The sequence below is a fragment of the Phalaenopsis equestris genome, unplaced genomic scaffold (assembly GCF_001263595.1).
Source record: "Phalaenopsis equestris unplaced genomic scaffold, ASM126359v1 Scaffold232930, whole genome shotgun sequence".
NCBI lineage: Eukaryota > Viridiplantae > Streptophyta > Magnoliopsida > Asparagales > Orchidaceae > Phalaenopsis > Phalaenopsis equestris.
Window position 1 is genome coordinate 2,375 of NW_018250888.1, and position 26,009 is coordinate 28,383.

General features: G+C 35.5%; 1 protein-coding gene across 3 annotated transcripts; it reads left to right on the forward strand.

Annotated features, from left to right (window-relative positions):
- The first annotated feature begins 389 nt into the window (after nucleotides 1-389).
- On the forward strand, nucleotides 390-19,912 carry LOC110038470 (trigger factor-like protein TIG, Chloroplastic). 3 transcript variants are annotated; one of them, XM_020743321.1, is made up of 5 exons: nucleotides 390-775; nucleotides 7,030-7,113; nucleotides 18,921-19,049; nucleotides 19,173-19,261; nucleotides 19,842-19,912. In XM_020743321.1, the coding sequence occupies exons 1-5, from the start codon at nucleotides 506-508 to the stop codon at nucleotides 19,876-19,878; spliced, it is 609 nt and encodes a 202-aa protein (XP_020598980.1). In that variant the 5' UTR covers nucleotides 390-505; the 3' UTR covers nucleotides 19,879-19,912. The 3 variants fall into 3 exon arrangements, with proteins under 3 accessions (XP_020598980.1, XP_020598981.1, XP_020598982.1); XM_020743322.1 differs by lacking the exon at nucleotides 19,842-19,912 and adding an exon at nucleotides 19,365-19,403; XM_020743323.1 differs by lacking the exon at nucleotides 19,842-19,912 and having other exon boundaries at nucleotides 19,168-19,248.
- The last annotated feature ends 6,097 nt before the right edge of the window (nucleotides 19,913-26,009 follow it).

The following is a 26,009-nucleotide window of genomic DNA, read 5'->3' on the forward strand; positions in this document are numbered from 1 at the left end:
AATCAAAATCTAAAATACAAAAAATAAATAGATCAACTTTTAACTAAAATCAATTTAAAACCAAACTAATATATAATTTAATTGATTTGATTTTAAGCAAATCAAAATTTAATATTTAACATAAATTCACTAGAAATTAAGATAGAGATTCTATTCATCATCTCTACCTATTCTTTAATTGATTGCATGATTAATGAAATAGTGGAATTATGCGCAGCGCTGTAGTTAATTAATCATTTGATTCCAGTTGAATTTAATTTTCAAAACGTAATATTATTCTATTTTTCAAATTATTTAGATTAATGAATTTAAAAATGATTTAAAATAAACAAAATCAAATAATAAATATTTTAAAATTAAAATTAAATTATGTCGGTTCGATTTTTCGATTCTGGAACTCCCGGCTCCGTTCGATCTTCCTCTGCTCGTTCTTTTCTCCCTTCATCACTCCCTTTCACGCTTCCCGCTCCATAGCATATCCACAGCAGAAACGAGGCTAGCTCTAATGTCTCTGGTCGTCGGCGCGGCCACACTTCCACGTCCTCGATGCCCTAAAACTGACTTACCTTTCTCCTCAACCATTAAAGACCTTTGCCCCGCTCAATCGCGAGGCTCACCTCTCTTCCCCTCCGGCCGATTACTACCTCGTCTCTTCTACTCCACTCGCCGAACTCCTCGACAGCTCACCGTCTCCGCTGCTGCTGCTTCCGCTGAGAAGGAGGAGAAGGTTCAATTCCCCATCACGGTCACGGAGGCAAAAAAGCCATATTCGAGTGTGAGATATTACCATATGTTTTCTCTTAGCAGATTTACCGTATTTGTTCATTAATTATTGATTTTTTTCATTCCATGGAGTTTCTTGCCAATGAGAGATTCTGGCTGTTTTGATGTTGTAACCTTGGATGTTTTGTACATGGTGGAAATTTCATTGGGCACTAGCGGTTAGGTATCGATACTATGGCAGTCTAAAAGCGTACGAGTTGTAAATAATAAATCTAATATCTTTATCGAATATAATGCCATTATGCTTTGTGCGCGGTTGCAGTGCAGAATTTCCTCGTGCTTAATTTGATTGATGTATGCACAATTGATATCATGCAATATAGCTTAGGGTGCGTCTAATATCTTATTGTTAAAAGCAATCTTTTAAGAATTAATGATTTTATTCTTACTTATTTTTTGTGTTAAAACGATGTTATTAACTTGTTCGGGTCTTAGGAAGTTTAAAATTATTAATGATTTTTGACTAAAGTCAACTAAATGATGGTTCTTGGAAGTTTTACTATTTCTTAAAGCATATTATCTAATTTCAATCAACCAAATGGGCCCATAGCATCTCAGTCATATGCAATTAGAAGTTTTTTAAATTATAGATTCCATGTTTTTTTTTTCTTAAGGTTTTAGATGTTGAAATTATCTTATGGGCATACTGTTTACCATGTAACCCTTCGAAAGTTGTTGTGAGATTGAATAAGTTTTTGTAGACAGGATTGATGTGTGGCTTTTTTGTGAATAACAAAGGGCACACCATATCACAAAAGATCTCGTGGAGACAAAGTGTATAACACACAGTGTGATGAACTTCATTTTAAACATGGTGTAAAATATTTAAAAATTTTTAATAAATGCATGTAATTATAAAAGACTATTAAGTTGAAAGGTAAACCACAATGTTAATAAACTCAATAAAAATAATGCTCAAATTCAAGTATTAACAACTTAATCGTTTAAAATTCAAAATGTTATTTTTTTTTAAGCCTATTTTTTTTTTTCATTAGAGAATACACGAAATATCCGATGAATCATGATGATCATTATACGTCAAAAAATACATTTTTTTTATAGAAAGCCTAAAAAGGCTAATATATTAACTAAAAAAAAAGATACTGATACAATGTGTTGGAGGGCCCAAACAGGACACCCTGCCCACACCAAAACCATAAGGGGTACCAAAACTAGAAATTACTGAGAAGTACATTAGAGACGTAAGAAAAAGCCTAAAAAAGTTGAAATACATATTATCAGGTGGCTAGAGAACAACCCAATTTGGTTTTGCCTCTGCCTCTGGTTCTAAATTACTGGTTCTTCGAAAGGAGCAGGCTAATAAATTGGTAAGATGATTGACATTTTCAGTAGTAACCAATGTATCATCCAATATGTTCCCGAGCTGGAGTCGGCCTTCATTCTTCTTCTTCCTTCTGGAATAGACCTGCCATTCTTCTTCCGAAGATTGACTCACCTGATCTTGGTCTAAAGTGTGCTGGAGATGTGCAGATTGTTGAACATTAGAAGTAATTAGATGTTGTACTGGCTGATCTGTTATTGGATCAAAGGAGCACTCTCGTGTGTCTTGACATGTAAGTGAGTCTTTTTCAATAACAGTGGGTGGTATAAGCACCACTGGACCTGTAGCTGTAGTATATTGAGTGTTGGGAAGAGAATCGGGTTGCATCTTCTTAACAGGGATAATAGGTGGCTGTTTTTTAGCGATATTCGACCTTAGATGAGGATGCAAACGATAACAAATAGTAGAGTTGTGGCCAAACATACTACAATGAGAGCAATAAGGAGGGTCTAGTTCCATTTTAATCTTTTGTCAATACCCGTTGTGCATAGTGCCAATCCATATCTCATCCGGAGCTGGTTGAGTGATATCTCTCTCAACTAACACACAAGCCACAGATAGCCTGGTGACAACAAGCGTAGGGCTATCCACCTTGAGAGACTTACCGTAAGTAGTTGTTAAAGAGTCGAGGATTTTCATGTTGAACAGATGTAATTTTAACCCCAGAAACTTTATCCAAACTAGAATAATAGGGGACTCCGCCTTTGGATCAAAATCGACAGTCCACTTCATAATTTTCATAAAATGATTGCCAATCCTGATAGTTTTTCGTGAGAAAATGCGAGTGTAATCGACATCATGAGAAAGCTGAATAAGTATTTGTCTACCGTCAAGTAGGCCAATGTTCCAACTACCCAATAGTTTCATAGCATCAAAATCCTTCTAATGATCTCCAGTTTTGGGTGACCCTAATGATCTCCAGTTTCGGGTGACCATAAAAGAATTTCCCCACTAGAGAAAAACGCCAAGGGGACGCGAGAGTACCGGTTTCCACCTCTGTGAGAATATGTCAAGGAATACATGTCTGTATATGGATAGATACATATATATGCATAAATACCTAATACATATTTGTTTATATACACGCGCACGTGCACAAATGCGGGCTTGTGCTCGCACGCACGTGTGCACACACACCTATATTAAACCTTAAAAATTAAATTAGCGCGCCCGTTGGTGCAATGCGTCATGTGCCGTTGCTTGTGTTGGCATAAATAGTGTATTATTTTGGTGCGCCACACCACGTAATGTGCCATAGCTCATATTATTTTGCACCATGAATATATATAATAAGTAGTATTGTGAGGTGTCTAATTAGTTTGAGGTCAGTTACAGTGTGAAATATTTTTTTAGTAATCCATGATATTAATCATTAAGAAAAACTTCCCTATGGATTTTAACGTATGAGGGAGATCAAGATTAGACTCTAATTTGTTTAGGCTTATGATCTTGAAAATTGTATTGAACATGGAACAAGAGGAAAGAGAGGTTCAAGATTCAACATAGGTTGAATTAAATAATTTAATAAATGTTCAAACTATTTTAGCATGACTTAAACAATAGAACAATGATGCAAATTTATGAAAAAAATAAAATCTACATTATGATATACCTTTTAATTTTTAATTTAAGCACATTTAGTTTTTAAGTGATTATTTTTTTCTTTTGTAGCCATTGCCATCTCCTTTGAAATATTCCTTTTTCTTCTTGATGCTCTAAAAATAGGTAAAGAAGAGCGAAAATTGGTATAAACTAAAATCTATATACAAGTACATACAAGTTGAAGCAAAATAATATTTGATGCCCAACTGCTTGAATATATTATAAGTTATAGAGCACATCATTTCAATCAACAATATTGCTCATATTTTAAAATACTTCTCTAGGGGCGCGCACTCAATTGCATTCAATTGTTTTGGATAGATTGGTTGATGTGTATGAGTAAAAAATGCCTCTGAATGCGAATAGGTGCCACGCCTATACAAAAGAGTGCCAAGGACATGAAGATCTGCAAACGAAAATAACTCCCAAGGGAAAGTTTCTACTTTTATATCATTTTGGCTTTCCTCTTATACTGTAAATAGTCTCTTAATATATGAAAGGGGTCACCGAGTCCGGGTAAGACCCCCACTTTACCCCGCCGGGGGCAGTCGTAGCATCACCTTCTCTTTCTCTCTCTCTCTCGGTTCTGACGCTCTATGCTTTAGGCATGCCTACATAACATTCAGATTCAACAGTTGACATATTTGTTAAACCAACTAAACCTAACCAAAGTATATCTAGAACCAAATCATTCAAATCGTAAATAGAATCAAACCTAGTCAAAACACAATATTGTTTGGTTTATTATGCTCAGTATTGGTAAACTAAGTTTTGAAATCTTAAAAGAAGGGCGTGCATTCGATTAGCTCGGTTGGATTGGTTGATGGAATTATGAAATTAATTAAATCAAATCAAATAGTTGGTAGAATTGAATTTAGAGTGATAATAATATTACGTCACTAAATTACAAAATATTTTCAAAGAAGCATAAATGGTAGATTCAAGAGTTACACAAATATAGATAAAGTAATTACAAAAACTAAATTTTAAATTTTATTTTGTTTTTTGCTGATCTGATTTTTTCTTAAGTAACTTAATATTCAAAACCAAAATGACCCTTTCTATCAAATTATGATGCACTGACACTTCTCACTAAGGTGCCGCGCAGTGCCAGACACTTCTCAGACACCGATACTGCCCCGACATGCCCCAAACACGTGTCAGACACATCCCGACATGTCCAGTTTAAATAATATTAAAAATAAAGGAGACACGTGTCTTAATTTGCTGAATTATAAAATTTCAAAAAATATATTGTAAACATCTATGGTATATTTTTAATAAGTAGAATAAAAAAAAATTATTCAAGGGTTAAACCTATATGTTCGATTTTTTTTTTTAGGGATGAGCTTGAGCGATTCATTAATCACTCGCATGTGCTGATATTTCTTATTATGAATATTTTATTTTTTAAAGGTGATGCTATAAAATTTATTATTTTATTTTTTTGTATTATTCTTAATATATATATATATATATATATATATTAATAACACTTCAATATTTTAACATTACTTCAAAATATCATTATTATTATATTTTTAATCCTAAATTCAACAAAAACAACCTCAATGGTAAATGAGTTTTCACTTGCATATCATGCCATATGCATCCAACCAACATATAGTCACTTGGCCCTAATTTTTGTCATGTATACACTTATCAAGCCCTAAATTTGTTAAACTAGGGCTCCGTTTGGGGCAACTTAAAAGTGCGGTGGCGTTTTCAAAACACCGCCTTTCAGTTTGGTTTGGATGTTCTGTCAGCGTTTTTAAAAATGACGTATTTAATTTCTTAATAAACGCGGGCCGCGGGGTCGACCCCGAGTCTCGTGTTCGTTCGGGAATGTTTACTCCGCTGCCCGCGACCTCGGAAGAATGGCGTGAACATGTGGATTTCTGATAGGAGTGGCGTGCAAGGATGAGAAAGATGGGAGTTTTGGTGGTCTATGTAAGCCGCGATCCCGTCGTTGTATTCCCAGGTAGCTCTAATGGCGACTGTATCGGGACGGTTCGTTCAAGCGATGCAGCTTTGTGGTAGGGATAAATAGGAGAAGAGGAAGATTCGAGGGGTGCGAGATGATGCAGTTTTGGGTTCTGCTGGTCTGCACTCCGCTCCTCCCTGCACTCGGCTCCTCCGCTCCTCCTTGCACTCCGCCTTTGCAGGGTGAGCGTTTGAAGGATGAGCAGACTTTAGAGAGCTATGGTGCTCCAACTTATACTGTTATTATTTTCTCGTTATAATTAATTTATTCCCTGTCGTGATTAGACTCCGCTCCTCCCTGCACTCCGCGTTTGAAGGATTAATTTGCTAATTGTTTGTATGTATCCAAAAAGTATTTTCTGGCTTAAAGTTGCACCAAATCTTCTCCATAACATCTGCACAATGGCTAAACAACCATTAGTTTCCAATGACCAATGCCGCATCAAATTGTATCTCTGATCTCCAATCTTATATATTATAATGAAAAACTGTGTCTAGCTAATTAAGTTTGATGAGACTTTTAGGGATAAAAAATAAGATGATTCAAAAAATAGATACACCCTAAAAAATAAAATATACTTCTTTGCTTCTGCAGTATTGAATATATTGTCAAGACAATTCTGTTACAAATAACATTACTTAGCAGAGACAAAATGATCATTTATCTACAAATAACTGCAAATCAACTGTTTTCAATTAGCTGCCCCAATCAGCCAGCCAGCTTATCAAGATAAGCTGCTGATCAGCAGCTTATCAGGATAAACTGTTTTTTTTGGTTAAGCTGGATAAGCTGCAACTGCCCCAAACAGACCCTAGGCCTGTCGGATAATGTCATTGAGAAAAGCTACTTGTTGCCTTACAGGGTCTTGCTTGTTGTTCCCTGACAGTTAGAACAAAACATGTTACATCATGCCATGAACCACTTTTATCTCGCCCATTGGCCTATACCTATTGTCGACAAACAGGAAAAAAAAAAAGAGATTTTCAAGTCTAGTTCCTTGCAATAATTATCTCAAAATTTAACAATATGAAAGATTCTACACCTTAACATACCAGAGTATGCTATGGAGAAGACTAAGGATCCTCACCAAAGGTGAAATGGCCACAGTAAACTAACATATTACAACTAAATTACTTTCTTCATTTCTTTTTTTAGCAATTCTTTTGTGTTAATTATTTCAAGGGATTGGGTAGAGTATGAAGCTATATTTTGTTTCTTATATCATATAATGAGGCCTATATTGAAACATTTCGGTTTATTTATTTATTTATTATTTTTTTTAAATTAGCTTTTATATAAACTATTTTTCATATTACAGATTCAATTAAGCATAGAAGTTCCTCCAACCATCTGCAAGCAGAGTTACAACAAGGTTTTACATGAAATTTCTAAGCAAGCAAAGGTATAATGTTCGGCATCAAGTTCATACCTTCTCATGATTTAACATGTTTATGTTTTGTAGATATCGTTGAGCATCGTACTATCGCATGCTATGTTAGAACTTCACATATATTTGTCTTAGTTAATTTTCCTACTCTATCTTTTACGACATGTGTGATGACTTATTAAAATGACTAACATGCATTTTTTATTCTATGAATTATTTACTAGCTTTGTTTTGAAATATACAACAACAACAACAACAACAACAACAAGAAAACCTTAATCCCACTATGTTGGGTCGGCTAAATTAATCCTTTTTCTCCATTGCTTCCTATTTATTGTCATATTTTCATTTAGTTCTAATAAATTAAGATCATTTTTTATACAGTACGCCCAAGTCTTCTTAGGTCTACCTCTGCTTCTGCCTTTCTTTGCATAAGTCGAATCTAAAACATCTACTCTCCAACAACAATAACCTTTGCCTTTATTTTGAAATATAATGTGATGGAAAATAGATACGAACAAATCATGAACTTGTGATACTTTGTATGATGCTTTGTTTGCCCCCTTTTTGTTAAATTCTAATAATCCATCTATATATTCCCTCTTAAGGAGTCTCTTTATTAAAATCATCACATCACATTATGATAAGGATCTCAATCGCAATAGAAAAGAGAGAAAGAGAGAGGAAAAGAGAGAGGAAAATAGTAAGAAAATGAACAAAACAAAAAGGTGTGGAGGATTTTCATAGGATAGCCTTATAAGATAAGGAACGGATGCCCGAGAAAATCAGACCAATTTGGCACATTCAAATCTCCAAAAAGTGACTTATGAAGGCCCTTCACATGTAATCAGAGAATCAAAATTAATTTTTATTCTGGGTACATAAGCTCTCACAATATAACATGGTCCTTTGATTAATTATAATTTGAAGGATGCCCAAATGACGCGATTAAAAAAAATTGCTTTTATTCTAAAATATGTTGAGGAGTATAAGATGAAATGATCTTGTAGTTTGTCCTGTTTCAATACGCGATACCTTATGTCTCAAAGCCTAATTGGGCTATGCGATAGCTGGTGAATCATCATACCCTTATGGGTGGTTACCCTTCGCATGACATGAGGGACTGTGAAACAACACAAATTATATATCAAAGGACTCCAAATCGGCTGAAAATAGGGTCCAAGGATAGGTTAGAAATTTTAAAGTTGGTGGGCATAATCCGGTCAAGATTTTATCGATCCATTATTTTTGGTTATCAGATTTCAAATCTATTTAGTTGCAGAGGTAGTAGGCCCAATGCAATCAAGAATTCTTTATCAACGGTCCACAAAATTGCGTTGTTCTAGGAAACTTTATGAACTAAGCCAAGGAAACGCGAACTGAAAACTTATGACTTAATCTAGTAGAAAGGATGAGGAATAATTTCTTTTAGAAGATGATGAGATGTCTATAGAAAGAAAAGAGGAGAAAATAGCTTGACCACAAGAGAGACTATTCAGCTTGGTTTATAATTTTATCAGGTTCAGGATAATCATTGAATTCCTCGTACCTTCTAAACAACCATCTAAGTGATTATAAATCATGTGATCAATCATTTGGGTGAGAAGCTGATATTTTAGGAACATAGTATGGTGCATTATTATCCATTTCTAATGTGGATGCTTTAGTAATATGCTTATATGTAAGGCTATAACATGTATGTGAGCCAACTTTAGTTTAATGCAGGCCTGAATTCTCTTTTATGATGCGTACAGGAAGTAAAAATTGTGACCTATGGATTCTCAGTCACAAAGAAGAATCCAAAAATATAATTTTTCTTAAAATCGATTACACCATGAAAATTCACAACAATAAAAATCTTTAATATTTTCTCTATCAATTAGAGTTTTTTTACAAATGTTTAAAACTTTTTAAAAATGATAATTTTATCTTATGCACCTAAACATGTGCATGAACCCAAACAAATAGGATAGATTAATAAAGCACATGAAACAACACTCAATATATAATTAAACACATATTACAATAGATTATATAACGGCCGGCTCTAGCCGAGCTTTATAATTTCATCCGGTAAGAAAGGAAACGAAAGTGGTCGAGCTCCCCATAAATACAATCTGACCTAAAATTTATATAAAACTAATATTTTGAAGTTAAGATATGAGACATTAAGCATACAAAAACAAAGGCCAATATGCACAATAGATAAATGATGCAACTTACAATGAATTGTGCCCTGTAAGAGGGCTAAGCTAGAAAACATTTGCAAAAAAAAATATTAGTACTTATTTTTACATTCGGCTACTTTTCTATGTGCTTGATTCTTTATAGAATATCACATATATAGTCTTAATCTAATGTTGACACCACATCCAATCAACATGTTAGAAGGCAAACATAAAATGTGTGTTCAACACAAACAACATTTCACAATGTCACATATAAAAATCTTAACCAAGGCGGGAATAGACGGTTAGGCAGTGGAAATTAATTTTTCTATAACTAAGAATTTATAACCTAATTGAAATGAAAGTACTACTAAAGAAATTAAATTAAAATTTTCATTGTCCACGTAGCGTCTATTATAAATATCTTCTCTTCTATTGTCATCATTTAATTTGAAATATTAATTTAAAATAATAGTGAGTTAACCATAGCCATTAAATATTCATTCTTCTAAACTATAATAAAAAAAAAGATACATTCCAATTAAACTTTATGTAAATTAATCTAAGAACATTTGAATGTTTTTACTATCTAATATGATCATTCAAGGTGATTCTAAAAAATGGTCGAGCAGACATCCGCTTGTCACATCTTCCTTTATGATTCCACAGTTTGGTGTGAAGTCAGGAGCGTGATTGGGTGCGTCGAGGGCTTAATCGAAGGTTGAGAGGTAAGATTTATTTATATATTTTAATAATAATTATTATAAAAATAAATAAACTCATTAAGTATAGAAATTAAAGAATTGTTAAATATAAATAAATAAAAATTATCATAATCATTAATTAAATGAAATTAATTTAAAAAATAATAGTAAGGGGATGTTAGGATTAAACATAGACATAAGCGTAAAAAACTTCAACTAAGCATATAATTAGTTATTATAAACTTTTTTTTTAGATGTCAAGCTAAAGGAGGTGAAGTTGGAATAAAAAGATTGGATTTTAAGCTAATTGAGCAATGTAAGAATTTTTACTTTTAAATTATGGTAACAATAATGCATTTCATCTAAATCACTCGCATTAGAACGACATTATACATTGGTACTGTAAGTAGAGTATGATTATTATATTTTATTATTCAAATTGATAATTTATGAATGATTTGCATAATTATGTTTATTTATTACATACACATATTATAAAAGAAAGATATTGGAATATATAGCAAATGAAATGATTTATGGCATGTTCGCGTGTGCATGATTGACCTTCATGATACTAGCTGATGAAAATTGTACCTGTGCATGAAAATTAAAAAAATATTGATATTGATGTACCTTCATCAGTATGAGTTTAAAAGGTGCTTCTGTGGCGATTGTATATAAATTAAAAAAATCTTGCATACATTAAACTGTATATTTATTATTATTATTTTTTTCTGGTTATTACAAACTCCCCTCATAAGATTATGTTCAAAATTTATAAGTCTCTCACAATCCTCTTCTTATTATAGGTAACAAATGAACTATCTATAAAATTTATTATTGTTATTATTATTAATAAAAGTTCTCTATCTCATTCATTAAGTTGAAAAGTTGATACAATAAAACAAATGTTTAACACAAGATAACTCAACTAACTTCTCCCATCAACAAAACAATATAACATAATAAGGATAACATCATATCTAAAAAAAGTAATATAACAAAAAAAATACACACACATCCTTTACAAAAGAAATACACTAGAATGACACCCTTATAATATATAATAAAACATAACACTCACCAGTCCATATTAGCATCAACATCAGCTACAAATTTTTTAGGCTCTTTATTAGTAAGGGAATAAACTCGAGGTTGAACATGTAATGGTTGAGCTTGAGTAGGAGCTGAAGCTGTAGACTCTATCATTCTCTGTTTACTTGCATCCTTCTGTGAAGAAGCTCCAACTGATATTTGTCTTTCTGAGATTTTCTGGCCAAGTGAAGGGCAATATCTAGCCATGTGACCAGTCCGACGACACCAGTAACATGTATGAGAGCCCATCAAACATTCACCTCTATGTTGTTTTTCACATTTGACACAGAAGTGACTACAGTACTTTGAGAAACACTATTACTGAATTTATCAGAATTGAACTTGGGCTTCTTCCCAATGGATCCCTCTGATTGATCCACATGCTCTCCTTTATCGATACTATTCCTCGTGTGCATCTCTCTCCTTACACTTCTTAATAAACTGATAATCGATCTCCACTCTTTTAGCTTGCTCTATTAATACTGATAATCATCAATCCCCAATGTCACCAAAGATTTTTTGATTGAATTCTTTAATCAAGAAAGGAATCTATAGTATTTTTCTTCTGCAGTAGCTATCAATTATGTTGCATATCTCGTCAATATTGTGACCTCTGCTTCATATTGCACAATTGTCTTCTCTCCTTGCACTAACTTGATGAACTTGTTTTGCATTTGTTTTCGAGTGGATAAGGGTACAAACCATTTTCTATAAAGCTTCACAAAATCCTCCCAACTTACAATCATGTTGGGTATATTTCGTAGACTGTTTTGACTGCCCATGACACCATCTTTCAGCTTCTTCATTCGGCATAATTGTAGCTAACGACACTATTCTTTTATCAAGACATGTCATGCTATCTAGAATATTTTCTATCATCATCAACTAATTCTTTGTTTCAATTGGATCTTCAATTCCCTTGAACAAAGGTGAACATATATCTTGAAATTTCTTTAAATACTTATCCACAATAATTGTATTATTCCCACCAAGCTGTGGTCTGGACTTCTTAATTAACTGTGTCATTGCTGCTGTCATTTGGGTCAGGGCATTCGTGTTCACATTTATAGCAGGTGATACTTCTTCATTTCTAACCAGACTTCTCTCTTCTATAATCTCAAGTGGATCCATTTGTGTGAATTAACAATATAATTTAGTTAGTGTTAAATTAAACTTTTAATTTTATTATTACATGATTTTCTTGTAATTATACTATTGGTTTCTTCATAAAAAATGTATTATTTCATCTGAAACCTTTCTTTGATACCACTTTTGTTATGTGACTTAGAATTAACCAAAACAAGAATAGACTGTCTGATTGTAGAAATTAAGTTTTTTATAACCAACAATTTATACTCTAACTGAAATGAAATAACAACTAACAAAAATAAATTTAATTAATACAATTAAATTTACCCTATTTCTTACTGTTTGCGTCTGTTGTAATTATTTTCTCTTTTATTATTCATATTTTAAGCAAATTGTTAAACCTGAAATGTATGTTTGAAATAATACTGACCTAACTATGGTCAATGAATACTCATACTCGTAAATTATAGTAACATAATTAAAAAAATTAATATGCATGCCCATTAAAATTTATATAAATTAATCTAAGAACATTTGAAAGTTAGTAATAGGGCTACAAGTTTAGCTCGAGGATCATTAATCACTCAAAAATCAATTCAAATTTTAGCTCGGATCGAGATCAGATTGAAATAAATAAGTCAAGCTATAAGCCGAAACTTTGAATTGAATTTTTTTCGAGCCAACTTCAAGTCATACGCGGATCGGATCGAACTAGCTTGATATCGACTCAAAGTATTATTTTTTTAATATATATATATATATATTATATAATGTTGAATAAATTTGAATATAACAAGTCATGAGCTGATTTCAAGCCTATTTCGGGCTGGAAATAGATCAAATAACTCAAATTTAAGCCAACTGGTTTCATTTCGAGCTAGATCGAGCCAATTTTGAGCGGAAATGGATCAAAATAATTCAATTTAAGCCTGCTCATTTTGATTTTGAGCCGAATCGAGCTCAATTCAATTTCAAACTGAGTTGGCTCGAATCAAATATAACAAGCCACGAGCCGATTTCGAGCCACTCTCAATCCATTCAAACCAATTTCGAGCCGACCCCAGTTCAGATCTAAATCGAATCATTAAACAACACTAGTTTGTACTATCTAATATGCTCATTCAAGGTGATTCTAAACATTAACTATGTCTTACAGTATCATTTACATATTAATATCTTTTTGATTTGTATACAACCGTCACAGGAGTACCATTTAAACTTGTACCAATGAAGGTATATTAATATCACTATCTTTCTTCATTTACGTGCACAGATACTTTAGCTTTTCCCCACCAGTATTATAAAGGGATGAACCCAATCATGACCAATCATGCACATGCAAACGTACTATAAATCATTTCATTTGTATTCTAAAAAAATTAATATGTATGTCGATTAAACTTTATATAAATTAATCTAAGAATATTTGAAAGTTTGTAATAGAGTTAGAGTATAGGAGCGCCATGATGTTGACAAAGGCAGTGCCAAGGCGCGAAGGCCCACGATGTTGCTACATGCATCGCCATTGTTCTGAGCCTTATGTCACCAATACTGACATCTAATCCAAATACTGGCTACATGCCATGATGTGCGAGCTAGTGTCCAAATGCCCTAGAACTAAAAATGCTTTTTTTTGTGTTCTTATAAATTCTTTCCGCTCAACGGTGGGACTTTAGTGTATATTCTATTCATCTCACTTGGGCTAGGTTAGGTGGGTGAGATCTATAGCTGTCAAACTCATACCGAGTGCAATGGTTGCAAATCCAAGAGACGCCTGACCAAATCGAGACTATTGGACTCCAACAAGTAAATCTGATAACCGGGAGTGGTTTCTCTAAGTTGTTGGCAAAAAAACACGAACTTGAACCCACTGCCACATGTGGGCTTGGTCAGATTGAAAGAGCCAAAGTAGAAGATGGTTCTATAGCGTTGCATCATTCAACGTCAAGACATTACGACTGCAAAAAGGTTGGTGTCATGGCGCTGCTTCAAGCAATGCCATGGTGCAGTGAGATCCTATTTTTCTGGATATCACAGGGAATGCAATGGACGTGGGATGGTTTCCCTTAAGGCTTCATCTATGCACTCATATCTATGCTTAAGGCTCTGTTTGGCGTAGCTGCAACTGCGGTGCCCCAGGAAGCTACTGCGGGGAAGCTGCTGTGGTGAAGCTGGCTGCCTGTTAGTTGCAGCTGTGTGAAAATAGCTGTGAAGCAGCTGTTTCTGGAAAATTGACCATTTTGTCCCTGTTTAGTGAAGTTGTTTAAAACATAACTATGATAATGACATATTTGTTACTTCAGAAGTAAAAATTTGTTTCAAAACATAACAGAAATACAAATACACCACTCACTTAACAGTGAATATCAAAAGTACTAAGAAAAAGAAAAAAAAACTAATAAAATTAGAAGTAAACTAATAATGATATTGTCTTTAACGTGAAGGCAATGACAATGAATGTCTCCCCTTAAACTGTCCTCCAATGATGCTATTAATTCGCGATCACTTCCAGGGGACACCCCCAACATTGACACAATGATTTAAAAGATTCATGTTATAGTTTTTTTACAAAATATTTATGTGGTTGTTGATTAGTTAATGCAAACCTCTATTTTTTGCACCCAGGGCTTGGGAACCGGCACTTGTATTTACATATCTCACACCTAAACTAACATATTTACATAGCACATTGGTACTTTAAACCTATAAATGAAAATATGCACTAAAAATTATTCAGAGGCTATCTGTTTTACTGCCTCACAAATGGGTGCGTGCGTGTGAATAAATTAGAGAGGAAGGACAGATGTTTCATGCGAGTAAGAATCACAATGAAGGCAATGAAGTTCTGTTGCCCTTTCATAATACATGCCCTAATGAAGTATGAGGATCTAAGCATACTTTGTCATGGAACAAATTATTCAGAATATCTATTTTATTGCCACCATTGCTGTTAGAATAACTTCTCAAAGCATAACATTTTGCAATTCAATTTGCATGAGCATGGTTAAGCATGACATCAACTACCAATGTTTCATAGCAGTGGGGATAAGAATGGTGGCAACCAAGTTCTGTTGCCCTATCATTCACAATTTTGTTAGTATATGCCCCAGAGGGGTATCTGTATATAAGCATAGCATGGCATGGAACAAATTGTTCAAAGGCAATCTACTTGATTGCCTCATTTATGTGTGTGTGTGTAATTGAAAAGAGAAGATTCTCTAAGCATAACAAGAATAGCTGAAGTGTCAATAAGAATGGTGGCAAAAAAGTTCTGTTGCCCTACCATAAACAATCTTCCTACTTTATTTCCCGAAGGGGTATCAATATATAAGCATAAAATGGCATGGATCAAATTATGCGGAGGTATCTACTTTACTGCCTAATTATGGGTGTGTGTGTCATTGAAAAAAAAAAAGAACTTCTCTAAGCATAACATTTTACAATTCGGTTTGCTTGAGCATGCTCTAACATACAAGAACTGCTGATTCTTCATAGAAGTGAGAATCACAATGGTGGCAACCAAGTTCTGTTGCCCTATCATACATAATTTTCTGGCCATATGCCCCATAGAGGTAACAATATATAAGCGTAGAATGGTTTGAAACACATTATTCAGAGGCTATCTACTTGACTGTCTCATTTATGGGTCTCTGTATGTTATTGATGCATATACTTCATCCGACTTTTTGAAAGAAAATACTGTTTGCATCAGCATTCTAAAAAAAAAGGATGAGCTAGAGATATCTTATGGATCCAAGGGCTAAGCATATCATTTGTATTTTGCTTTGCATGAACATTCTCAAACAGAGATAAAGGATAAGAAACAACCACCAAACCGACCAACACAAATCGACCACCAAAATCAAATAAACACAAGAAAAACTTCACCGGGCAAATCCACAATAAACGAGAGATTTCTAAAGGAAAATATTGGTTGAGAATAATTATACTGGAAGGAGAAGATCTTCGGAACTACAGTTTGGACAGTGGAAGGTCACACTCGGCGGGGTGCGAGGGGAGAACTAACGAAGGAGAAATTAGGGGTACGGGAGTAAAAAGCGGAGCGGTAATGCGGGCCGCGGAATATCACCCGCGGTCGGAGTTTCGCCCTGATTCTTGGCGGCCGCGAGCGAAACGCCGTGCCAAACAAAACCAAATCGCAGCCTCCCGCCGCACCGCGCAGAGGAAGCCGCGCCAAACAGAGCCTAAGTTTCTTCAGCAAGCTCAAGGGCTCTAGGAAGGAAAGAAAGATGGAGAAAAGGGAGACACTCATGTATGTGGGGTTAAGGTCGGTTTCTGACATGCTGCTCTTCATAGTGAGATGTTTTGAGTTGATGGAGAAAGGCACGCGAAGCTTCCTCTTTCACGTGATGGCTTCTAAGAAGAGTGAGAACCGAAATTTATATCTTCCTTCTCCTTTTCTTCATCTCCTTCACCTCAGCTCAGGAAGCTCAAAAAAGTTCCAAACTTCAACCCTCAAAAACCAACCATGGCCCCCTCAAGCCTCTTTAGCTCAAGTATCTTCAGCCAAGCCAAGCCGAGCTAAGTAAGTTTCATAGCAGAAACCTCTTTGGCTTATGGTGTACTTCCCTTTGGAGGAGGCCCAAAACTGGTAGCTTATCCCTGCCATTAAAGTGGGCAAGCTCAGCTATGCCCATGCACCTGTCCTTTTTGGAAAATATGATATCATTAAGAATTTCTGAAACTGGTGGTGGCACTATTGTGAGTGTTGCGGTGCTACACTTAGCTATGGCTAGATGTAGTTGATAGAGAAGATGGTGCCAGTCACCTGTACTGTGGCGCTAACCCCATCCTTATGCCATATATAGCTCAACACAGAGATTAAAGCACCTAGGCGTTTGATATAAGTGCTTTGATGCTACAAATGTGAAGTAATTGCTCCCAAATATAAAGAGTAATGTGCTTAGGTGCTTGTTGTAGTGTTAGAGCATGTTCAAAGATGCAATGATAAACTGAGAGCTTTGGCTGTGGAGTTGCAAAACTCAGCACTGCAGCGATGACCTCATTCTCCAATACTAGTGGAAACTTGGTTTCAGAGCGACTCTGGATTGAGTCAAAGGAAGTGGGGATCGTATGTGCTTGATGCATAAAAAATGATGCCAACCCGCTTATTTGCAAATTGAACAAATTTCTTGGCCTGCAAAGATCAATTATGATTTTCGAGAAAGATTAATTATGATCGTTCATAGTTGACATTAGCAAAAATACTGTGAAAGCATAGACATTTGCATTTAAAAGTAAGATGTACTTATCTTAATGTCTTGTTTGAATGTCTAGAAGTTTGTAAAATGTCTAAAGAAAATAAGGGCTTTGAACCTCCATTAGTAACAAAATGATCTCCATTTTGTTGTTTTTAATCAAGCGGTGATTGTGTTCCCTTCACTTTTTGGTTTCATTAGAATATCACATGTACTGTTATTCTACGGAAATTTATGTTAATAGAAGCTCATTGTACATTTGGTAACAGCTTCTGGGCGTAATTTGGGGGTGAATTCAGCTTTTCCAAGAACTTCATTGCCCACATTATCGCTCTTTCTTGGCAGATCTGGTTGGAAAGAGATGCAAAACTGTATTTTCTATCATAGCTTGTGGCAAATTTTTGATATGTTCTAGGCTGGGGGTGCGTGAGTTAAATCTTCAAATGAAGTATTGTTGTTGTTCAAAGTAAATAGTAATAAACAGGCTTTAAACAGGGAAAATTAAAATTATCTTTCTGGCTTCAACCATGCAACTCTGATATAATCATCTGACTAAAGTCCAACTCAACAACCTATAATTATAACTTGACAATATATATAATTAAGGGGTCTGCAAAACATAGCTCAGAACAACTTTTTGCCCCTTAAAAAATCATGTGCAAATTAACAACACACTTCCTATAGCCTATTTCTATCACTGTTCGGCATTTCATGAAATACACAACTTATCAATCATCAAGCTTGAATGATATCCCATCTAATATCACTAGTTTGCAAATGAATTGTTTGCTCATTCTGTTTGAAGTTGCGTAGTCTCAAAGCCATGACAACTGGTCGCGTGATATTAAGGTTTGAGGTTTAACAGATCAGTGTTAAGAAAATGTGTGAGCCAAATTTCTTAAGCGAATATTTTTTTTATCAGAACTAAGGTTCTGGTTGTTTGGCCATCTAGTAATGAAATGCAACAGACTGGTATTATATCAATGTGCTGTAACTGAAGAAATAAAACATAATTGGAAAACACCTTTCATTTTTTCTGCAGATTCATAATTATCTTAGAATTGGATATTTTCTTATGAGTTTTTTGGTGACACAACATGTGTATTGCTTTTGAAATTATATGCTACAAGGCAGTTAAGTGCATCTCATATGTTTGGAGGCTTGCTTGTGTCTATACTACAAGTTGAAGATTATTTATTTGAGTTAAGCCGTCTTCTCAGCTCATTTGAAGCTCCTCTTTTTTGTTTCAGTTTTTCCTATGAATCAAAAGGTTACACCAATAATTAGGTTGAATGATAGCCAGCTATAAAAATTTGTTATTGTTCAATAATGTTTTATAATGTTAGATTTATGCTTTACAGAAGATTTTGACCATAAAGAATTTTGATGTTCGAAGTGTGTTGGTGATGATGAATGACAAAAAAAAATTAACTTTCATTAATTCTCTATGTGCTTTATGCACAAAACTTCATGGTTCTGCTCCAGCTGTAAGTTTTTTTTATTATAGATGTATAATTGCATGTACATTGATTATGAATTGTCTTTAGGTTCCTGGGTTTCGTCCTGGGAAGAAAGTTCCAGAGAACATATTGATAAATTACGTGGGCAGGCATAATATGCAGCATGCTGTAATTGAAGCAATTTTGAAGAAAACACTTCCACAAGCGATGAAATCGGTATGAAGCATTCGCTTTACAAGCATAGCTTTATGTGCTGTGACTGCTATCTGAATAAACAGATAGCAGTTGTTTCATGCCAAAAATTACAACTTTTGTCCATGTATTCTATAATTAGTGTAGGTGGAAGGAAGGGCTTTGAAGGATTCTGTTCGAATTGCGACTAATTTTGCGGAGATGTATGATACCTTTTCCCCGGAAGATTATTTCAGGTTTGTGTTAGTTAACTTATTATCGTAATCTGGATTTTCGTTCTTGGCTGTTCTCTATCCTTTTTCATATGTTTGCATTAAACAATTACATTGTGAAAAGCAGCTCTGTATATTGTCTGTGCTTCAAATCATGATTGGACGCTACTTTTGACTGTATTAGAAGGATTTATCTATATGTCCAGCTTAAGTAATTGCTATGAGCCATGGGCAGATTGTTGCTTAAACAGTTAGACCTGAAATCAAGTATGCAGAACTTAGATGGGAGAACCGACAAAAGCATTTTCCATTTCCATAGTTGAACTATTAAACTGCTCTGATGTGATCAAGAGAAGAACTTAGGTTCAAAGATGTGATTTTGAATGATGGCTCATTGATTTAATTCGGAAGATTAGCATGGTATTATAGTCATCTTTATCTGGCTTCAAATATTGATATCCTTCCCCGGTCTTTTTTAAGTCCTCCATTTGGTATAATTTTCGTTCTTTCGAATTCTGCGAGTGAAATAAAACTAAATCCATCATGGTCATTCTTCATTTTGATTTATTTTGCCGAGGCCTTGGTTAATTTGCTATTATTGCAGCGGCTACATCACTTGGGAGATGCAGCTTGCACAGTAACAGCTGCTTCAGTGGTGCCATGCCATAGCTGCACCCTCAATCCTAAATTTATAGTGCCACAGGTGTGGTCTGTTGCTTGTAGTGGCTGCTGCTGCTGCTGTGAGTGCTGATGGTTATTTTTGTTCTCAATGGCACAAGAGGACATTAGTTGATGGCAGTGGTGCCGAACAAAGAAAGGGTATGAGAGATAAAGAGCGGAGAATGATTTGAGTTTTTGTGTATTTAATTAAGAATCTTGTACTTTTATTTATACAATAGAATTTGAGGCTACTTTTGATGATTTCTACCTATGAAAATACTAATCGCTTAGTAATCACATGAAGTAAAAAAATATTAGTAATCTTGTTCCATATTTATAGCTGCAAAAATAACTTGGGGAGGAAAATTGCTTCTATTATTCACAAATAGGGTATATATATAGAGAGAGAAATCAATCCCTCATTTTTTACAAACTTACCAAACATATCTCACCTAAATTATGAAAGGAAATACTTCTGAATAAAAATAGAAAAATATAAAATATGAAAGGATTAAACCAAATCAAAGGTTTCCTCAGATGTCCAAACAAATCTTCTAAGATTTGGATGTGGTGGCTGACCCACGTGAGAAAGATATATATGTGAAAAAATTGTTCTTCTCAGATTTCCACACTGCCCTCAAGCTGGGTCGTAGATATTGTAGAGACCAAGCTTGGTATTGAATTATGAGAAGTTGTTGAAAGGAAGAGTTTTGGTACATTTCAGCACTGCCAATCACTTTTCTCAACTCCACTACTTTTGTGTATCTCGAGGTTGGTGTGCTGCCCTAAATTATATCCAAAGTAGAACTTAAAGTCTTCATCCTATACTTTTTTATAATCTTCATCCCGCACTTAATTATCAACCCCAAGGGTTTCTACTTTACAATATGATGACAATTATTAGTGCTAAAAGCCAACTTAATAATCTATGGGAAGTTACAGAGATAAGACATAATAGCTGCAGGAAAGAACCAAGAAAGGGCCTGCAATAGCGAGACGCTTCGAGGGATGGGCCTACAACATAAAAATTTGTTGCGGGGAGAATTTTGGAGGAGGGCCTGCAATAGGGACCCTTCTGGCTTTAAGGAGAGTTTCAAAGGGGTCTGCAGTAGAGAGAATTTTTGTTGTAAGGAAGAGCTACGAAACTGCCTGAAGGGAATAGTTTCTGATGGAGGAGGATTTGCTGCTATGAAGATTCCGACGACAAAGTTTGAACAGAGGAGATCTTGCATGGATAATTTCAGTGCAATGAAGAAGATGAGCTCTGGAGGAAGGCCTGCAGGTTGGCTGAAAGGATTCCGGTAGAGGATGGTCTGCAAAAGCAGGATTCCAGATATAGGGAGAGCTCTAGTGGCAAAGGAGAACAGAGGAGGACCTACATGGACTTTTGCGGCGTGAAGGAAGTGTTCTAGCATTGATGATTGTAGGGAGAAACTCCAAAGGAGGGCCCATTGCAGGGAAAAGCTCCGATCGAGGGTCTGCTGTAGCGAAAAACTTCGGAGAAGAGCCTACAAGAACAGGTGGTTGTAGGAAAGATTCCAGTAGCTGCTGTTGTTGCGGAGGACTTAAGAGGGTCTACCAGAGGAAGAGAGTTTGCATCGAGGGCCTATTACAAGATCCTTCCGCCTTTACGCAAGAGTGCTAACAAAGAAGATTTTCGACGACAATTGGAGGAATTGCTTTGGAAGGAGGTCTGTAAGTCTGTATGGAGAAACTAGTGGAGGCAAGTTTGCGGGAGGGAAAGTCTGGAGTTGTTGGCAGGGAAAATCGGGAGTTGTTGTTGCTATTGGTTGAAGTTTCTGCCCCAGGGAAGGGAAGCTTGGTAAGAAGAAGGCCCGACGGAGGTCGTTGTGTGTTGCCTAGTCAATTAGAAGACTGGCTGAGGCCGCTGGGTGCAGTAGCGACGGGGAACAGGCTGATGAGGAGGTGAACTAAAAATGACAAGAAGATTCGAACTAAAGAGATGCACTTCCATGTTTCGAGAGAAGATTGGAACGATAGAGCTTTGCCATCTCGCATGCACACGTGCCGAAGACGCAACAACCCTATCTCTCTAGTGTATGAGAGGAGACAAATTTAATGCGTCGAAGATGGTGTTAGAGAATCCCTAGGGATTCTTCATTGTCGTCAGTGCTGCTATTGCTGTTGCAAGAAGATTCTGGCAATGGAGGCAAAGAAATAGAGAGACAGGGAATCCGAGAGGTGTTTCTTCAGAGGAGGGTTACATTTTTCTTCCCCTCGGCATTTACAGCTTCTTGGGGAGGAGGCAGTGACTGTTGCTCCAATTCAAAACTGGAATCTGCATCTTCACCATCTTTTTCTCCATCTTCTGAGTTTGTTTCAGAAGGAGGAGAAGTACTCAAACCCTACTTAAACCATCCGAGGTTCGAGAATCTCTCAGCTATGATAGTGGGTTGGCTTTTGCAGGAAGGAGATCCAGCTGGGAAAGTCTAACTGTAGGAAGGGTTTGACTGCATGAAGGATTCACGACCTTAGTTGACAATAGAAGTAAGTTCCGGCGGGGAAGGATCTGGTAGCAGGAAGTTTTAACTGGGAAGGATATGATTGAAGGAAGGATTTGGTTGGCGGAAAGAAGAATTGTGGCTTTGGGAAAGAAAGTCTGGTTCTGGCAGAGGAAGCTCTAGTTTAGTTGGGCGGTGAGTCAACAACTATCGGAGGAATTCTTCCAATAAGAGCAATCTAGGGCGAACTTTAGAGGTTTGTTTAGGAGCAAGTCAGGTGGATTTATAGAGGTTTGTTGATTTCTACTAGAGAGAGAAATCCATTTACACTAGAGATTGAATATGATTTACACTAGAGAGAACGGTTGATCTCTGTTGGCAAGAAAAACTCTCAGACAACTTCTAACTTGCGGCTGAAAGGGGAAAAAATAGTGCCTCTGTTTATGGCCACAACATCTACGTCTAGAAGGAGACGGCGACACCTGTGTTTGAAAAGGGTAAAAATGTGCATGTTGGAAGTAGTAACACATGTAGGGAGGGAGGCTGACAGTTCTGAAAGAAAGTTCGGTGCTGGAGGGTTTTCTGACTTTGGCAAGGAGCACTTCATCCGGTTATGGGAGGAGGCCAAGTACTAAAAGGATGGCAGGAAGCAATTCAGGCAAGTCGGGAGCTTGGCTCTGATGCCATGTAGAAATTACTCGGGGAGGAAAATTGTTTCTTCTATTTTTCACAAATAGGGTATGTATAGAGAGAAAAATCATCCCTCATTTACACTCACCAAATATATTTATCCTAAATTAGAAAAGGAAATAATTTTGAATAAAAATAAAAAAAACATAAAATATGAACGAAATATACTAAATCAAAGGTTTTCTAAGATATCTCAAATAAATCCCTCATGATTTGTGTAATAATAATAATAATAATAATAATAATAATAATAATAATAACAATTAATTGAATAGACACGCAGGATAAGCGCCCCTTCGGTTACGACTTAAGAGTTGTATTACTCTTCATTCAAACCAACATAGAGAATGAGCAACAAACAACAGGAGAGATCGAGAAGAGAAACTGTTGTGCCCTAGTTGAGGTAGGATGAAGAAGTTGCAGGAGAAATGTGCGGCCACTATGCAGTATCGAGTTGTGCGAAGGAGAAGAATCTGCGGTATTGTGTCGAGACCGAAGGCGGAGGAAGAAGAGTGAGGCAACGACATCAAAGGCTTACCTGGAGCGAGCCACGATCGAGGAGGAAGCTACGGCTTCTTTCGCTGGTGCAGTACGAAGGAGAAGAAGCTGAAGAAGAGGAGGAAGAGGAGACCACAGGTATTATTTGCGTTGAAGCTGATGATCTTTGCGTCCGGCTTGTGCAGAGGAAGGTCCTACGCTTGGTCTGTGGGGATGAGTTGGGACGGAGGGAAAGGAGAAAGAAGGGCAGGATCTCGTGCGTGTTATGTTTATAAGACCCGGAACTGAGCTATGTCTATGGGATTGAAGCTTTAGGTAAGCAGAAGTTGCTTTTAAGTTTTACATATATAAGTTTATGTAATTAATAGATTTTAATATTCATAATTAAAATTTATGAATTTAAATCAAGCATTATTAGGGATAATTTTTTGAGGACTATCGAGTTGAAAATTATTGGTAAGGTAAGTTTGGGTTATATTAATTACTTGAATGTGAAATATTTGTTTACATGCTAAATGCTAATAATAGGTTTAATTTACTCAGATATAAAAGTAGAAGATTAAAGGTGAGTCAATTAGTTGTAAGAGGAATGAGGAGACTTGTCTAAGGAAGCAAACCAAATCATTTTAAGGTAATGAATGGTATAATTTTTTATTTGTGCTATTTTTATTATATGTCATTAGATATATTAAAATTTTCTTTTAGAATAAAATTCTTATAATTATATGCATATTTAATTAATAGATAATAATTAATAAGTGAAGTGAGAAGTTAAGCAATCAGGGCTGTCATTTAAGATTAAGGTGAGTGATTATTTTTTTTATACATTAATATGTGTCGGCGCTAAAAAGGGGGGAAGAGGTTAAAAGTTTGGGGGTAATTTGTTCAAAAGTTGTCCGTAAGAAGCTGTCAGTCGCTGGAAATGAAGTTCCGTCGCCCGCTTCGGAAAGACGTTTTAATTTACATATATATATATATATATATATATATATATATAATAAAATAAAAACTACCTCAAATCTTGTATCTATCCCGAGAGATAAATACAAGACTTGAGGGTGAGACTCGATCAAAATAAACTAAGAAAACATATGACTTCCGTTTGGTCTGCGAAACCGTTTTATTTGCCGACAAGTTCCCCTATTTAATACAAATAATTAAATAGGGTTTATTTTAGGCTGAATTCGAAAAAGCTTCCTATAAGGGCAAACCCCTATAATTAATTACATCTTAAATGACCGAAGTCACTTAAGAAAACTCTCGATAAAAATCAGGGAATACTATTTTCAAAGAGGTCAAAAGGATAAGACTTTACAACGAAATCAGACGAAGAGGTGTGAAAGGGGAAAAACTCGAATCTGGAAAATTGTTGAGGAATTCAAATGAAGAGAAACTAGGGGCGACCACAGATCCTGAGGAGAACTTTAATGACTTACCAGTCTATCCTATGGTTTGGCTTCAGTTTTAAGAAGAAATTATTCAAGTGTTTCATCCTATCAATTTTATTTAATTAGGGCTTATATTTGCATGACACAGTCACACAAGTCGCCTGGAAGATATGAGAGTTTACGTCTTATCGGACGACAATCTCGGAACTTAGAACAAGTCAGGGCTTAAATTGCACAGTCTGACTGTGCAAAGGCCTAACAGATAAAGTGAGGATTTATATCGCGCTAAGCAGATTACCTCGAAATCCTGTGGCTTGTTGTTTAATTTCTAGGAAGAGAAATGGTTTTGCTGGGGAAGACATGTTCTGCTGTTGAAGATGACCGTGCTGCCCACCATACTGACTTCAAGCTCCTTGCCGTGACGAGTTTAAGTTTTCTAGGGTGTCCAGTTATAATGTCAAATCAAATAGCACTATGGTTGTAGTCCTCTAAACATCCAATATAAAAAGAAAACATGTTTAAAGCTATATAATATAAAATGTGCAATGCAAGAACAAACAGTAGAGTGCATGTGAAACAACAACAAGTAGAAATAGGAACAATATAACATGCTATACAGGAAAAACAGTAGCAAGTAGAAACATGAATAATATAACATGCTATACAGACAAAACAGTAGCAGGTAGAAACATGACAAGTATAACATGCTGTACAGACAGAACAGTAGCAGGTGGAAACAGAAATGGTATAACATGCTGTACAGGAAGAACAGTAGCAAGTAGAAATAGAAAAATAAAGCACTGTAAAATGTAAAGCAAACCTGTATGCCCATGAGTTCTTAAATATAACAAGCCCAAATTCATCTCAAAAGCGAAGTCTGGAAGAAAACGTTATCCAGGAAATCCAAAGAAGAGTATAACAACGACTCATGATAGAATATTTCGAGAAAATCAACGAAAAAGACTCAAGTAAAAGAAAATCCTCAAAAAAAAAAAAATCCTGGAGTAATCCTGAAAGAAAGGAAAAGTAATACGAGTGCCATGTCCCAAAACTTCGATAAAACTAAAAAAAAAT